This window comes from Schistocerca nitens, chromosome 9 (genome assembly GCF_023898315.1).
Source record: "Schistocerca nitens isolate TAMUIC-IGC-003100 chromosome 9, iqSchNite1.1, whole genome shotgun sequence".
Taxonomy (NCBI): Eukaryota; Metazoa; Arthropoda; class Insecta; order Orthoptera; family Acrididae; genus Schistocerca; species Schistocerca nitens.
The window spans coordinates 160,227,125-160,244,387 of NC_064622.1; the positions used below are offsets into that span (position 1 = coordinate 160,227,125).

General features: G+C 42.2%; 1 protein-coding gene across 1 annotated transcript in view; it reads right to left on the minus strand.

The window, feature by feature from the left end:
* Positions 1-810: 810 nt before the first annotated feature.
* LOC126204069 (UDP-glycosyltransferase UGT5-like) overlaps positions 811-17,263 on the minus strand; it is a 251,477-nt gene continuing 235,024 nt past the window's right edge. Inside the window, exons 4-6 of the mRNA XM_049938490.1 lie at positions 10,215-10,437; positions 7,494-7,713; positions 811-1,123 (exon numbers count right to left, since the gene is read on the minus strand). Coding sequence (XP_049794447.1) covers positions 811-1,123; positions 7,494-7,713; positions 10,215-10,437 — 756 coding nt within the window. The remainder of the gene's footprint in view (positions 1,124-7,493; positions 7,714-10,214; positions 10,438-17,263) is intronic.

A 17,263-nucleotide genomic window follows, 5' to 3' on the forward strand; every position in this document is an offset into this window, starting at 1 on the left:
GTGACTACTGCAGTGTCAAATCAAATGGCTCTGAGCGCTATGGGACTTAACATCAGTGGTCATCAGTCCCCTAGAACCTAGAACTACTTAAACCTAACTAACCTAAGGACATCACACACATCCATGCCCGAGGCAGGGTTCGAACCTACGACCGTAGCAGTCGCGCAGCTCCGGACTGAGCGCCTAGAACCGCGAGACCACCGCGGCCGGCACTGCCGTGTCAAAATGGAGCGGCAAGGTTCTCCGCCCGAAAGCTCATACAGTCAAAAATTTGTTTCTTTCTGCGCCTGAATAAATTGTAACTTTATATTTAGAGGGTGCTTTCTGCTTATAATTTTAAATCTGTTTCTTAAAACAAAAGTTTTTAGGAATAAAATTCCCATTTGTTAAAAGCAATTTCGCTTTGATTTCATCAGTTACTCCCTGGCAACTACTTCCACGCTCACATAGTGTGATTAAATGTGCTAATGTTCTTGATGAATCGCTAGTAAATAAAGTAAATTCTTAAGAAAAAGTTTTCAAAGTAAATTCACCGTTCAGTAAGTTACTTGCATTATCATGACCTTTTACTATGCTTTTAAATTCGTAATAGCTATATCGCCGTGCTTTTGTTTTGCGTCTATGCTAGAGACTGATGTCTACTGGCAGAAGAGCGGATGGACTGAATTGCTACTGCCAGCCCACCATTCTGCTCACACGGGGCGACGGGATGTAATACAATAAAGGAGAAAAAAGTAATAGGACTGCTAGGTACAAACAGTATGTTTTGTGACACTTTTATTGTAAAAAGGCAATACACCACAGAAGTTGTCACATGTGCTTCTTTGAACCCACGATGGTGGCTCTGCGGGGAGCCGCTGCCAGCCTTTTGCTCGATAACCTGTCGGCGGCAGCCTTGACAGCCAGAGCCAGTAGTGCGAGCACCGCTACGGCGGCCGCCACCAGGGCGGCGACCACGTCGAGCAGCCAGAGCTGGTACCAGGGCAGGTGGAGCGCCGGAGGGCGCAGGTGGGGGGCGCCGCCGTGGCGCACCACGTACTCCGTCCAGAAGACCGCCTCGTCGAGCGGCGCGCGGGGCCGGTCGTGGAACACGCGCGACAGCTGCTGCGCCTGCTGCCGGTACCTGCCGTCTCGCCGTTTGTAGCTAGTTTATTTCGTATGCGCACTACTGGCCATTAAAATTGCTACACCAAGAAGAAATGCAGATGATCAGTGGGTATTCATTGGACAAATATACTAGAACTGACATGTGATTACATTTTCACGCAATCTGGGTGCGTAGATCCTGAGAAATCAGTATCCGGAACAACCACTTCTGGCCGTAATAACTGCCTTGATACGCCTGGGCATTGAGTCAAACAGAGCTTGGATGGCGTGTACAGGTACAGCTGTCCATGTAGCTTCAACACGATACCACAGTACATCAAGAGTAGTGAATGGCGTATTGTGACGAGCCAGTTGCTCGCACACCATTGATCACACGTTTGCAATTCGTGACAGATCTGGCGAATGTGCTGGCCAGGGCAGCAGTCGAACATTTTCTGTATCCAGAAAGGCCCGTACAAGACCTGAAATATGCGGTCGTGCATTATCCTGCTGAAATGTAGGGTTCCGCAGGGATCGAATGAAGGGTAGAGCCACGGGTCGTAACACATCTGAAATGTAACGTCCTCTGTTCAAAGTGCCGTCAGTGCGAACAAGAGGTGACCGAGACGTGTAGCCAATGGCACCTCATACCATCACGCCGGGTGATATGCCAGTATGGCGATGGCGAATTCACGCTTCCAAAAATGTGCGTTCACCGCGATGTCGCCAAACACGGATGCGACCGTCATGATGCTGTAAACAGAACTTGGATTCAACCGAAAAAATTCTGTCATTCGTGCACCCAGGTTCGTTGTCGAGTACACCATCGCAGGCGCTCCTGTGATGAAACGTCCAGGGTAACCGCAGCCATGGTCTCCGAGTTGATATTCCATGCTGCTGCAAACGCCGTCGAACTGTTCGTGCAGATGGTTGTTGTCTTGCAAACGTCGCAGGTGGTTGTTGTCTTGCAAACGTCCCCAGGGATCGAGACGTGACTGCACGATCCGTTACAGCCATGCGGATAAGATGCCTGTCATCTCGACTGCTAGTGATACGAGGCCGTTGGGATCCAGCACGGCGTTCCGCATTACCCTCCTGAACCCAACGATTTCATATTCTGCTAACAGTCATTGGATCTCGACCAACACGAGCAGCAATGTCGCGATACGATAAACCGCACTCGCGATAGGCTACAATCCGACCTTTATCAAAGTCGGAAACGTGCTGGTACGCATTTCTTCTCATTACATGAGGCATCACAGCAACGTTTCACCAGGCAACGCCGGTCAACTGCTGTTTGTGTATGAAAAATCGGTTGGAAACTTTCCTCATGTCAGCACGTTGTAGGTGTCGCCACCGGCGCCAACCTTGTGTGAATGTTCTGAAAAGCTAATCATTTCCATATCACAGCATCATCTTCCTGTCGGCTAAATTTCGCGTCTGTAGCACGTCACCTTCGTGGTGTAGCAATTTTAATGTCCAGTAGTGTATTTACATCTGACATGTACAATATTAACGCTTATCCATTTCTTCAACTTAGCCAGTGGTAGGCAGCTATCAGTAGTGTCTACCCGCGGCAGATAAGATGCAGGTTGTTGAATCAGGGCTAACATGTAGCGAGCAGCGGGACGAGGGAATAGTCACGTAACCAGTGGGCTTGGACCACAGAGAGCTGTCTATAACACAAACTAGGAGAGAATTTCCCGGACCTTATCAACTCATAAGAATATTGTCGTCACGCTTAAAGGGGAGAGGTTATACATCATCTGAGGGGTAGAATATGCCCTTCCCGAATTAAAAAGGAAGGAGTGGTCGCAGTATTGAGTCTGATCACTGGCGTTATCAGTCGTCGGCTGTATGATTTGGGACAACTCAGGCTGTTTACTGCTGGGAGAACATTCCAGGCTATGAACTTAGGTAAATGCTTGATGCAGCCACGAAAGTTCCGAAACTAATACACCATTAGGAATCAGCAGATGTGGCGAGACGTTGGGGTATGCTGAGTAGGTACTGGCTGATTTTCTGTGCTGTATACCGTAGGTTTTTATGCTGTAAATTGTGAGTCCTGTATTATTTCGCATGGTTGCTGGAACAAACTGTAGCTCCACACATTTCTTACAAACGTCAGAACTGATGAAAATAGCTGGACACCCTCCCCTCCAGCTCTATATATTTTCCTGTTCAATATATACTGATCAGCCATAACATTATTATCACCAACCTACTTATAGATATAAATCCGTCCAGGCGATAGCAGCGTCACCTGGCGAGGAATGACTGCTAGTCAGACACAAGCACTGTGCATGTAGTATCAGTCATCGTGCTGCCCATGTGCAGAATAGGGAAGATGCGTGATCTATCTGAGTTTGACAGAATGCAGATTGTGATAAGCCCAGACGATTGGCATGAGCATTTCGGAAACTCAGCGACTTGTCGGCTGTTCGAAGAGCGCTGTGGTGAATGTCTTCAACACGTGGCGAAACCACGATCAAACCATAAAAGAATATAAGTACTATAGACTGCAAGAAAGTTTGTTTTCGTGGTTACCGGTTTCAGTCAGTTGCTGGCCATCTTCAGACCTCATACCATGTTGGTGGGCGGTGGCGGCGAACGGAGCAGGCATTAAGAACTCCACGAATGTCAAATGCTGATTGCGGGCACTTGATCAGTTGACGTTCGTGCAGTTCGAAACGCCTGCTCCGTTGACCGCCACCGCCTACCAACATGGTATGACCCATGAAGATGGTCAGTAACTGACAGAAACTGGCAACCACGAAAATAAACGTGTCTCGTGGTCGAGACTCTTGTTCATTTTAAAGTACTAAGAAAACCTCTGTTCTCCACGCAATCCATTAGGGAATATATTCCTTTGTGAGGCACAGGCAGTTTTAATAATGAGTAACAAATGTAATTTTCCCTCTAGTGTTGTAGGTATGGACATCACTGTTATTCTGAAACTATGATAGATTGTTGTGACGCAATCCATTAGCGAATATATATATTCGATAATGGATTGCGTCACAACAGTCTATCACAGTTTCAGAATAACAGTGATGTCCTCACCTACAGCACTAGAGGGAAAATGACATTTGTTACTCATTATTAAAACAGCCTGTGGCTCAGGAAGGAGTTCAATACGCAGCAACAAAAATTTTTCATTATTTGCCCTGTCACTTAAAATGTCTGACAGCTCACAAAGCAAATTTTTAAATCTAACCTAAAATCATTTCTCCTGGAGAATTCCTTCAATTCGATGGATGAGTTTTTATTTAAATATAGAGCGACTGTTAAAAGATTAGATCTCAAGCGTAGTTACAGGAGAAGAGTAGAAAGATGGTATGTTCATTAACGTTAAAACTGATCATGTGTACTTATCCTGTAAGCTGACTCATGCCACATCATTTCGATAAAAAAAAAAGTAGTTAAAATGATATATGGAACATGCAGCTCGTTAACTGACAGTAAGTCCTTAACGAAAGGTATTACAGATAGATCTGTGAGGCTGAAGTATTTTTTACACTTTGTCATTGTTGCATTATTAACACATATTTTGAACAATGTAGCATATCTTTACATGTTTCCTGGTAGAACATTCACGGGACGTTGCTAGATACTTGTGCTCCTCATTACGTGTTTGCCTCCCTAACCTATAGTTGTAGAGTATAGCATAAAGCTGTATAATATATATACAGGGTGATCAAAAAGTCAGTATAAATTTGAAAACTTAATAAACCACGGAATAATGTAAATAGAGAAGTAAAAATTGGCTCACATGCTTGGAATGACATGGGATTTTGTTAGAACCAAAAAAAAACAAAATATTGCTAGACGCGTGAAAGATCTCTTGCGCACGTCGTTTGCTGATGATCGTGTGCTCAGCCGCCACTTTCGTCATGCTTGGCCTCCCAGGTCCCCATACCTCAGTCCGTGCGTTTATTGGCTTTGGGGTTACCTGAAGTCGCAAGTGTATCGTGATCGACCGACATCTCTAGGGATGCTGAAAGACAACATCCGACGCCAGTGCCTCACCGTAACTCCGGACATGCTTTACAGTGCTGTTCACTACATTATTCCTCGACTACACCTATTGTTGAGGAATGATCGTGGACACATTGAACACTTCCTGTAAAGAACATAATATTTGCTTTGTCTTACTTTGTTATGCTAATTATTGCAATTCTGATCAGATGAAGCGCCATCTGTCGGACATTTTTGAACGTTTGTATTTTTTGGTTCTAATAAACCCCCACGTCATTCCAAGCATGTGTGTCAATTTGTACCTCTCTATCCACATTATACCGTAGTTTATTCAGTTTTCAAATTTATACTGACTTTTTGATCATCCGGCATATATATATATATATATATATATATATATATATATATATATATATATATATATATATATATAAGTTGTATGGTATAGCATAAAGCAGTTACAGGATTTTATATGTAGCTGGTGGTTGCAGCGAGAAAAACGTAACCACCGAGAGGAAAACAGGCACAGCCACGTCAGATATAGGGACGCGGCACACGCTCGTTAAATATTCCGATCCACGTGCCTGTACAGCGTAGCTATGTCTGTTTGACCGTAGTTTAAGGGACGCAGAAATATCTTTTGTGTTGTTTAGGGCAAGTGGGTGACAAGCTTTTCGATTATTCTGAAAATATTTTTGCAGGAACAAAGCTAATAGGGATAACAAACCGAGTAAATCATTATTAAAAGATCACTCCGTAACAAGCCACTGGAGACCACAGGTGCCCGGAACGAAAACTCTTATGAACAACTTTTGAAATTTTGTCGATAGAATTTGGGTTCACTCAGTTTATTGAACGCCTTTGGAGTAATTTGGAAGTTATTTTTCAATCCGACCATTTCATTCCGTTAAGAACGTCATGGCTACTTGTCCGCTTGGAAATCATAATTCCACTTTTCAGTCTCGTCCAGTATACCGTAAGCTCACATAATGGAATTCTCTCTGGAAGTCACGGAAACGCAGCAAGCTCGCTAAAATGAACAAGATGTGTATTATTGAGCTTGTAGAGAACTAGATTTTCAGGTAACTCTGCAAGACAATATCCAGTCATGTGGAAAATATTCTTCGAACACAAGCTTTCACATTGATCTCTGCGGTGGATCATGTGTTGGATATAGCTGAGTAGCAATTTGGAAACAGCGTCCTCTAAAAGCTACAGCTAGTCGAACGCCAATACAGTTCATAAGAAGATAAATATTCCAGATTTATACGTGTTGAATTTCCAAAGTTACTGTTGTGTAATTCTGACATTGGATTTTTCACGTACGCTATCATTTCTTATTGAACAGCGTGGGAACTATTCCGACAATGGTTAGTATGTTGCGTGGGACGACAAACTAGATTTTTCGAGAGGAAACTCCAGTGTGTAGTTGCATAATTTGGGCGAAATGATGCGTCAAAGTTTGAGAAGAATAGCGTCCAATCATCTTGTTTGGTATCCGCATCAGTCAACTACGTCATTCTACAGATTGCTTCTAATACGCTCCTTGCGCATGTGCTTCGTCTTTCCACAGTCCTCTCACGTCTTAATAACTGGGTTGTAGCGTTGTTTACCAGAGCAGTAACGTTGTTGACAACGTTACGACCACTGCACGAGTATCAAAGTGAGCGGAAAACTGCGTGCGTGAGGAAATGTAGATGGCAACAGCAGAACTGCGTCACTGTTATGAAACTTTCTGCTGCATTCGAGATTCGCATAAATTGTGAGAAAACTGAGAGGTACCAGACAGATGAAATATTTTCCGCCTGATTTGTGTGTTTTCTCTGCTTATCACATTTTACTGTATGTACAGCCATACTGAATGGTACTGAGAAATTTAATTCCTGAACACGGGATCAATTACTCTGCATTTCTGGCGGCTACGAGGAGATATCTAATCAGTTGACTGTCGTCAACGCTCGGCCCCACCACTTCCCTTTAAGGAAAGCATGTTAAGACATTTCTAAGAGGATGTATCAGTCAGCACTCGCCAAATAATGCACAACTGGACGCACGTCTTATTGACATGGGAAGTCAATATCCAGGTAGCACTACTGGACAACCACTCGCAAAATGTACACTTTGTGTAACGGCATTTTCAGCACTACACCCTTCAGCCATACTTCCCGACTTCCGTACAATTCGCCGACGAATGCACGTCCGCTCGCGGCGGACAAGGGTGAATTCGCGCAAAAATCGTATTTGGCCAGACGAGAATCTGTGTGCGCTGATGATCAGAAGGAACCTCTAGAGAATCAACGGGAACCTATGGGCTGAGATAATCTGTGATCTTGGAGCAGTATCTAATGTTAACGGGGCTGGCTACACACTGCCTTGCAAATTTCACGAACATTCCCGTTTCACATGAATAGCATCGGACGCCTCCTTACCTGGGATTATCAAGTACTTCCGTGATCGCCCACAGAAGTGTGTCAGTCGTGATGTTGCTGAACTGAAGCCTCAAGGCGTAGCCGTGCTGCTCCGCCCTGATCATGTTGCTGTCCTGATCGGCGAACACGGGGACTCCAATCAGGGGCACCCCGTGATGCACGGCCTCCAGTGTGCTGCCGAGTCCACCGTGCGTGATGAACAGCTTCATGCTTTTGTGAGCTGGAATTTAAAGCAGGTGACTGTTAGGTCGCAAAACAATCGTGGCCCCATATAAAAAATTTTGCCTAACGTAATACACACTGACACTCCACCATGAATTAGTTATGGTGAACATAATCTATGTGGAAGAAAACATTGTTATTACATAAGAGCGAACACTTGTAAACTGTCTTCCTAGTATCATAACCAGTGGTGGATTTACATATTTCTCACCTGTAGGTTATTCAGATTTGGCGACCCCTATCGGCCTCTACAATTCGATACCCTACTTCACGATCATATCAATTAACAATTTTTTTTTCAATGAAATTATAACTTTATGGTTTGGCAGTATTGTCCTAATTACAACACCTTTACCCCGTAAATAGTATGTTTGTAAACTAGGGCATCGGTGTGTCACTTCTTAGATTATTTTGTTTACAAGCCATCGACTTAGTTCAGATTACACAAGAAATAATTTTTTGGGTATATTTCTGAGCTAATAAAAGCTCAACCATGTACTACTATTAAGGCGGAGTACGGTATCCATTAAAACTACTTACACAAGAATGTACGCACGGTAAGCGTAACTAAATGATTTTTATTGGCTTACTTACAGTTTATAAACAATATATTCATCAGTTACATTGTCGTACGAAATTTTGCACATTAGTTCTCACTCTGTGCACAAAAGAGCTAAGCTGTTTTGCTTTTCTTAGCTTATGATAGATTTAAGAAAAGTTTTTACCCATTATAAACAAGAAAAGCTTCTCTCACCTGAACAATTTGTCGCTGTCGCACATAGAAGCATGCGAGGTGCTACATCCGAGTTTTGCAAATTATGTTTTCGCAGGAACGAAGATAGGCTTTCCATTAAACCAGAAACTATGATTATGTCCTTCAAAGGTATGCTACCGGATATAATCATCTTCAATACACGGTATTACGGCGATCGATCTAGCCGCCATCTTCAGGTGCGATCGCTGAGACACGATCACGTCAGAACTGAATGAACATCAGAGACGGCGGCTCCTTTATACCACGGGTCCAGGCCAGTGCGCCTGCGCTAGAAGCGGAAGAGCTGCCCCCTGCGAAGCAAACAATTACAGCGCCGCCGGCGGTGGAAACTGGCGAAAGTGATAAATAGCAGATTAAAATGTGGAGGGTCGAAAACCAGACCGATGTAGTTTTAATCAGATAAAATAGGGTTCCGTATCTTGCTTGAAGGAAAACCTCTATCCCTGTTAATAATATCATCGGATAATCGTATTTCGACGGATTCGTTGAGTACACAATCCCAGGAGCCACCGTTCCTGATGTTCATTCGGTCCCGGCGTCAATGTGTCTCAGCGATCGCACCTTAAGATGGCGGCCAGATGGATCGCCGAAATATAGTGTATTGAAGACGATTATATCCGGCGGCATACCTGTGAAGAACATGATCATGTAACACACCGGGAAAATCTACGGGATTACATCAGAAACCTCTACGGGGAGGAGATGATCATTCTTGTTAAGAAGTTTGATAAATTTCGCAAGAAGAAAGTGAAGTTGCTGAGTTCACTTGTATTTTTTATTGAGATACCGTGATGAAGGTATTGTTCCAAAATTTGCTAAATTTTCTCATTTTATTGATACTACAATGGCAAAAAGGATCAAGAAACGTGCTCGTGTAACGTTAGTAGAGAATTCGTTTCACATGTCAACAGTTGGATCTGATACGCAAAGACTTGTATTTCTTGCATTTAGAACTTTCTTCTCGTCTGTCTCCCGCATCCTGGAAGTGGGTTGAAGAAGCTTCGTGGGCGTATTCGGATTCTACGCAGAAGAACACTATTAAGAAACAATCTTCGAAATTTCTTCGACTTTGCCAACAACCATCGACATCCGATGACATTACTACTCTTCGGACTGTTATTAATTTAACTGACAAGTAACTGGATGATGCTACTTTGTCGGTTTTGGAGAAAGGTATGAACTCTCTTCCTACACCTGGGAACCTGCCTACTATTGATTTTATTAGCGCTATTTAGCAGGCTGTTGTTCGCTTTCCTGAAGATGTGTCACAGGAAATTAGACAGGAAGTTTCTCATCATCTCCGTCGTGCACCGCCACAGCAGAGTAACATTTCTTCCAGTGAAAGGAAGGCCATTCGGTCATTGAGGGAAGATAAGGCTCTTTTAGTTCTTCCTGCTGGGAAAGGAAGTGCCACTGTTCTCTAGCATGGAAATAAAGAGTTTCCGGATCCATGTCCACTTAATGTATTTTCTTCCGCTACATGTGAGGAATGTCTCCTGAAAGTCTGGCCAAAACATTTTATTACACTTTGTATGTTCTATTCCGGTATGATAGTTTACTTACTACATCATATTTCATTAACAGTAGTCAGGTCTCGTTGTTTTCAATTCATGGTTAAAATGTCATACAAAATGGAATATTTTTAGCGAATCAGTACGAGAGCCACATCTTGCTATGCACTCACAGGTTAAATAAATAACGTGATAGTAGCTTTTCACACTTACCCAGTATATCTGACTGCGGCAACCACTTGGACACTTTTAAGTTCTCTGGCTTCCCCGGGAGGTCTTCGGTTTCCCACTTCCACAGAACTCTCTGCTTGAGTTGGGAGAAGGCTGTCAGAAAAGCCGCCCGCTTCTCGTCAGGCATCTGAGAGCTTTTGATGTTGGAGCCCAGGCTGAACAGTATCGCACCATCCGTTGCACTATCAAGAAATTCTTGTAAATTCTGAAAATTAAACGTTATTTACTTCAGTTGTTTTGTTATATAATATCTAGAGTGTAAGTATTTAGTCGTTCAGTAACAGCTAAGGTTTAATTACGTTGTAATTAGTTACATGTATATCACATAGCATTGTCTTAAGGGAACCAGTAAGTGAAAATCCGTCATAATACGGAATTTTTTTTTAATTGTGTTAAGTTATACTCCAGTTCTCCCTGGACGAGAATGTGTATGATTATTGTATGTTTGACTTATACTGATAGGAAAGAGAGAGCATTTTCTAAACTACGGTACTCTCCCTTCTGTCACTTCAGCTGTTTTTCTCCCGGGTGCAGCATGCTATCTCTGTCTTTACTCTATTTATTGTTTGACGACTGCTCTTAAAGTTGTCACCCTAGTGCTAAACAAGAGTAGGTAACAGTTGAACACCAAATAAGCGTTCTGTTTATGTTTTACTCTTCGTAATGGTTTGAAGGAGACGCTTGATTTCTAGAAGTAATCTTACTGTGTTTATACTCATGTTTTATCTCTATAGATCGTAAATATACGAAGTATAATATGCATAAACAGTAACATTTTAGAAGAAATGAGAAAAACTGTTTGGACAATCTTCTTTCACAGAACTGCTAAAAATGACAAACTCTGACATTCTCGTTGTCCAAAGAAGCCTGAGATACAGTGCAACTATCAGACAGTTCGTACAACTGGCGATGTACAGTACATGGACACAATCACCTTTTATCACTGTCAATAGCAAAGTGTTATAAAACCTACCTCTTGGGACATAGCTAGCTAAATGTTACTTGCTAAATGCATCTATGCGTAAATTCAAAATTTCAATGAAAGTTTCACTAAATTTGCGTGAAATACTTTCCCAAAACAATATTTGTGGGCTTCAAAGCTCTAAAAACTGGTGTCATGGATGCAGCGCTTATTTTAAATGGCGGGTCGGCCAGCAAGCTGAAACTTTTCAGTGATGTGGGCATCGAACATGTAGAGAAAGGAAAGAAAACACTTCTGTCAATTGACCTGGTGAGGATCAGCACCCTACGGATGAAAATAGATGTCAGAATTCCAAGAGGGCCTGCAGACATAAGCTGGAGTATGCAGAAAACAAACAACGATGACAGCTATGGATCTGGTGACATAACTTTTTATGTAGGGTGAACATACGGTCTCAAAAAGTTAAATGTATTTTCCTAAAAGTAAGAAATTTTTAGCTTCATGTACTATTTTTTCTGAAGCTACTGCATCTCCGTTAGCGAAACTTGGTATAGATATTTGTTAAATCACTTGCATTGAATTGTACTATAATTACAGCCGTCAACTGACATGTGTGACAAATATTTCGATATGATTTCTTTTTAAATGCCACTGTTATAGGTCACTTACTTTTCTGTGACTTTCTGCTGTAATAATGATGCTACTGTCGTGAAAATAATATACTTTGAAGAAGATGTGACAGCTTACGACCTTTCTAATTTGCTTTGATTTGAATAAATAGTTTTTGAGACATGCAATAACGATGGTATTGTCAATCACAGGAAATACGCTCACGATGGGGTTCCCTTAAATAGGAGAGGTGTGTAAGTAATTCGGAACAAAACAGAACGTCATACTATTAGAATATTACAAATTACTATTTCAGCTGACCATCTCGTTTATCGAGAAAAACGTCTAACATGTACCGAAAGTCACCAAAAACCAAATCTTGATCAAAATCTTGTGTATTCGGCAAATTATGTACTCAGAAGGTTTGCTGAATATAGAAACATGTTATCGAGACTTCTAAACTGTTCATCCTTGCATTGTAAGACGTATTCAGTTCAACAGACTGGATTAACAGAGGAACACAAATCAGTGGCTCATATCTAAATCAGTGACTCATATCTGAACCATTTGCACTTTGCCGATGGTATTCTGACCGGAAGTGAATATCTGAAAGGACTACACAATGTAATCCTAGAGCTATATCTTATTTCTGCAGAGACTTGCTTGGATTTGAACACCAGTAAAACAAAAATTCTGTGCCCAGAAAAACAACTAGTTACAGTAGGAAACCAGTCTGTAAAAGCTGTTGATGAATACATCTGCCTTGGACACAAGATTAAACTGTGGAGAAACTATCAAAATTCAGAAATTTCTCGAAAAACAGGGACTGGACAGCATTATGGAAGATTCATCTTGATAAACAAGGATTCTCAAATAACTTGAAGGCTAAAGTGTGTACCATGTCCGTATTGTCAGTTATAACCAACGATCTGGAAACTGATTCCGATAAATGGAAGATCTCGTAAACTAAACCGCACACAACAAGCCACAGAGCGCCAGATGCTAGGAAGCAGCCTCAGGGATAGGATTCTGTCATTCAAGGGAGAACAGAATAACAGAAGTGCTAGAGGGAATTATAAGACTGACGTGGTAGTGGGTCGGACACGTAGTTCAAAAAGGTTACAGCAGGTGGACCGCTAGAAATGTCCACTGGAAACCATGACACCTCCAGGCAGGCACTGGAAGAATCCAGAAGAGATGGCTTGATGACGTGCAGTTGGTGGCTGGAACACGGTGGCGCAAAATCGAAGACAATGGGAATATACATGGAGGAGCCCTGTATCCAGCAGTGGACTGAAATCTGCGAACAACTGTTTATGGTGTTTACACTGCAGTCTTCATTGGTGTCAGCTAAACATACACGTATGTTGCGTTCAAACAATCACTATCATTCCTGACAATTCAAGTTGACAAGGACGAAGATTAAATGGTAATTTACTGTTTTAAAATTTCATCACAGCAGAGATTGATGCTAGAGAGAAAATATGACAGTACACTTTGCAGAAAATATCTGCTTGTACGCCTTTCTAAAAGAGGAAAAGGAATGAACGAGTGTCAAAACACGTCACCCTACGGACAGCTATTTCCGTATAATGTAATATATAATCAATCCCTTTTGGAGTAATTTATGATCAGCACATTAAAAACATAGTGACACAAAGTGATAATGACGTCATAGAACCAAGGAAGGAGTTTTATGCTTAGAACAGCGAAGAAAACGATTGGATTGGTGACAGAAGAAGTAAACAGGAGAGAAAAATTGCTTAGATTACTTTTGATAATCTAAATTGAGTTTTCAAAACGAATATTCAAATGTAAGGTAACGAAAAGAAAAAGAAAGGTGTATGTTACCAGCCCGGTTCACGGCAATGATACATGGATTTTCAATAAGAAAGCGATTCACAAACTAAGGATTAGCGAGGAAGTAATGAAAGGATGCATTTTGAGATGTATTATGAAAGGAAAACAAAAAAAAAAAAACGGCTAATGGAACAGACGTGACTGGATGACGTAGTTACGTTTGAAAGGAAAATCCAAATGGAGCTGAACATGTTGCCAGGGGAGTCGGTAATAGACAGACTAAGAGATTTTTTTGTTTATTTTCTAGAGATACGAAAAGCCTGAGATGGGAGATGATGTTAGAAATCATGCGCTGGTAGTATAAATGTACAGAGACAAGTCACATTAAGGTGACAACCGCGTACGTTTGACATCATCGTACAATAACCACCCACGAACGGCAGGAGACAGTGGAAGGTATATAAAGGGTGTCGGGGAGACGCTGGAAACAGTGCAGTCACTGTTGTAAATCGGAAACAGAGTAATTTATCTTACGTCCAAGAGGCCATGGATTTCGGACGAGCTGTGGAGGCATTTCTGAAACGGATCATGTCGGCATGCACATGGTTCAAGTCTCCCTTGCACGACAGAATGGCGCTATCCAGAATCGGCGCCGTCGCAGTTGCGGTCAACCACGGGCCATAGATGGCTGGGGTTGCAGAGATGGGCACTGACGAACAGACGTGCAACTGTTGAGCAACTAATCGCCCAGATGAACCAAGGGGCGAGCAACAGTGCCACATTAATGACCGTTTAACGAATGTTGCTACGCATGGGCCTCCATAGCAGGCGCCTGTTTCATGTACCCATGCTGACTGCTGTTCATCAGTGAAGAAGGGTGAAATTTGCAATCCAACATAGCAACTGGACATCCACATGTGGAATTTTCAGATGTACCACGTCTTATGCTCCTTCAGCGTGAAACGTCTGAGAGGAAACACCCTGCAACAATAGTCGAAAGGGTGCAGGCCGGAGATGGAAGCGTTATGGTTTGGGGAATGTTTTCATGGCATTCCGTGGGACGATCTTGTCATTTTGGAAGACACATTGAATCAAAACAAATATGTATCTATCATTATGGACCATGTCCACCTGTACACGCATTTTGTTTTCCGTCGGCACAGTGACATCTACCGTAGGAGAATGTAATGTGTCACCCGGCTTGCAGTGTACGTGTGTGGATTCAAGAGCACCAGAATGGGTTTAGCGCAATCCCCTGCTCACCAAACCTCCCGAATATAAACCCCATCGAGAATCTGTGGGACCATCTCGAGTCTATTGTTCGTGCCATGGACCCTCAACCGAGAAACCTAGCGCAGCCGACCAAGGCGCTGAAGTCGGCGTGGGTCAACATCCGCGTAGGTACCTTCTACTTCATTCTCATTCCTGCATGTCTTGCAGCAGTCCGAGCGGCAGAAGATGGTTATTCAGGCTTTTTACAGGTGGTCATATTAAAGTGACTGGACACGGAAGATTCTAGAGGAGGCCTCTGTCCTCCGATTGATGTCGTATAACTGATGATGATTATAATCCAGTTTCAATGTTATGAAAGCTGCATATTCTGTTATTCTTATACATATGTGTGTAATTTTTCTGTATCCATTTCGTTTTCCATGGATTTATTTCGTGATTGTTATATCAGCAGTTAAGGTTTTTGAGATTAACGTTAATCAGTTATCTTGCTTTATAAAGACGAGCGTTCAGACTTTGATTCATAACTTAGAATATGTATTGTTGTTATTACTATTGTTATTGTTATATTATTATTATCATTGTCATTATTGTTACAATTTGCTTATGGTCCAAGCTGTGCCGTTATATTCATTTTCCTTATCTTCCATGCGGCTCTCATTCTCTCTGTGTGAGCTGTTTTTCGTTTTTAAGAACTTAGTTCTACTACTCAACTGTTGACGTTTTGACTTTACACATTATTGTCTACTAGTTCCCAAACTCATATCTGTGCTCACTTTAGGTCTTCTTTAGCTTGTTACATACATGATGTATTGTTTAATTTTCCTATATATGTCACAACATTGTGTGTAAGACTCATTTTTGGGCGTCTTTGACTATGCCCATAACATTTTAATACTTGTTTTGTAATGTCTACTACCAGGTTTGATAACTTATCTTTTGTTTTACGGGATTCCAGTCTGTATCTGTCCCCCGTTTCTTCTGGGGCAAAAGCTTTCCTCCTAATCCTTCTTTTATCTTTCAGGGTGTTTTAGATATCGCCATTTCTGTTGAGAATTAAAGTTTTGCTCACGTACTGAGTTTCAGATCTGATGTATACTCTTTGTGATCCGTGTGTATGCTTATATCGATTCGAGCCGCTCGTTGAACTTCTCTGGTTCATGTTAGTTAGTGAGGGTTTTCTTCGTTTCCTACAGGGGAGCAGCCTTGCAGCTCTTTAAGGCGCACACTTGCACATGCGACCGTCTGCTGTATGTTGTCTCGCTGGCTGTTCCTCATGTTAACAGGGGTCGCTCGATGAACACGGAGCTCGATCGCCGTGTTGTGGTTGGCGATCGTTCATCGTGAAGAGCGTACCTACGCCGTTTGAGGAACCGCTGCTTCCCTCTGTCTTCGTGCAAGTTGGGTCTCCTTAGTCAGCACAGTTCGCGTTTCTGCTGCCATAATTTCTTATTTCTCCCAGGTCTCAGATTGAAATAAATCGTTGGAATCTTTCTTGCGTGTGATTGTTGTATGCGGTTCCCAAAAACCCCTGAGCCTTTACTAATCCCTCGTCACTGGAATTTGGTTTGGGTTCTCACCTGTGGCTTTAAATAGCTTTCTCTAGTGACCGTTATTTTGGTCTGTGTTTCTAAAATGGACCACCTTCCACGGTAATCGAAACACGCCCTCGTCATTCTTAAGACAACTGTAAAAGAGCTCATATTTTGCTCAGTTCCAGTTGCATCATTACCCGTCTAAGTGTAAATTTTGATTCTTTAAATTTGTATGTGTATCTGAACGTTTATGTGTTGAAACTGTTACAAAACATTCGTCTCTCCAATTATTGTCCGTTAACTTTAAAGCACTCGTGGGTCTCTTGCCTTATGTTTACTTTGCCTTCGTCAAAGACTCGTCTGAAATCTGTAACGTATTTTTGTTATGTGATTTTAATGTGTGTCCTAGAGTCTGAGTTGAAGTGAGCTAGTGTGTGATGCCTGGTCTGTGCTGTGCTGTACTTTGGGGCCGACCTCTGTGGCCGAGCGGTTCTAGGCGCTTCAGTGCGGAACCGCGCTGGTGCTACCGTCGCAGGTTCGAATCCTGCCTCAGGCATGGATGTGTGTGATGTCCATAGGTTCGTTAGCTTCAAGTAGTTCTAAGTCTAGGGGACTGATGACCTCAGATTATAAGTCCCATTGTGCTTAGAGCCATTTGAACCATTTACTTTGGCTAAAGCATTCATTTTCAGCTCCTTGTAATTCTGTTTCAAAACCTTTAAATAATGTATCTGTTGTCAGTTCCTTTTGGAATTACCATGTTAAGCATTTAATTCCTTACCGATTAGAGAAGTGAAAGGATTGCGCGAATTAAATGTTCCGGCATTTTAAAATTTTCCTGAAATGCTTTTCAATTGGTGGTTGTTACAAAATATAATTGCGAATTGTATTTTGAATGCCACTGGGGCAAGCTCTTAATTGTTGTGACATTTGAG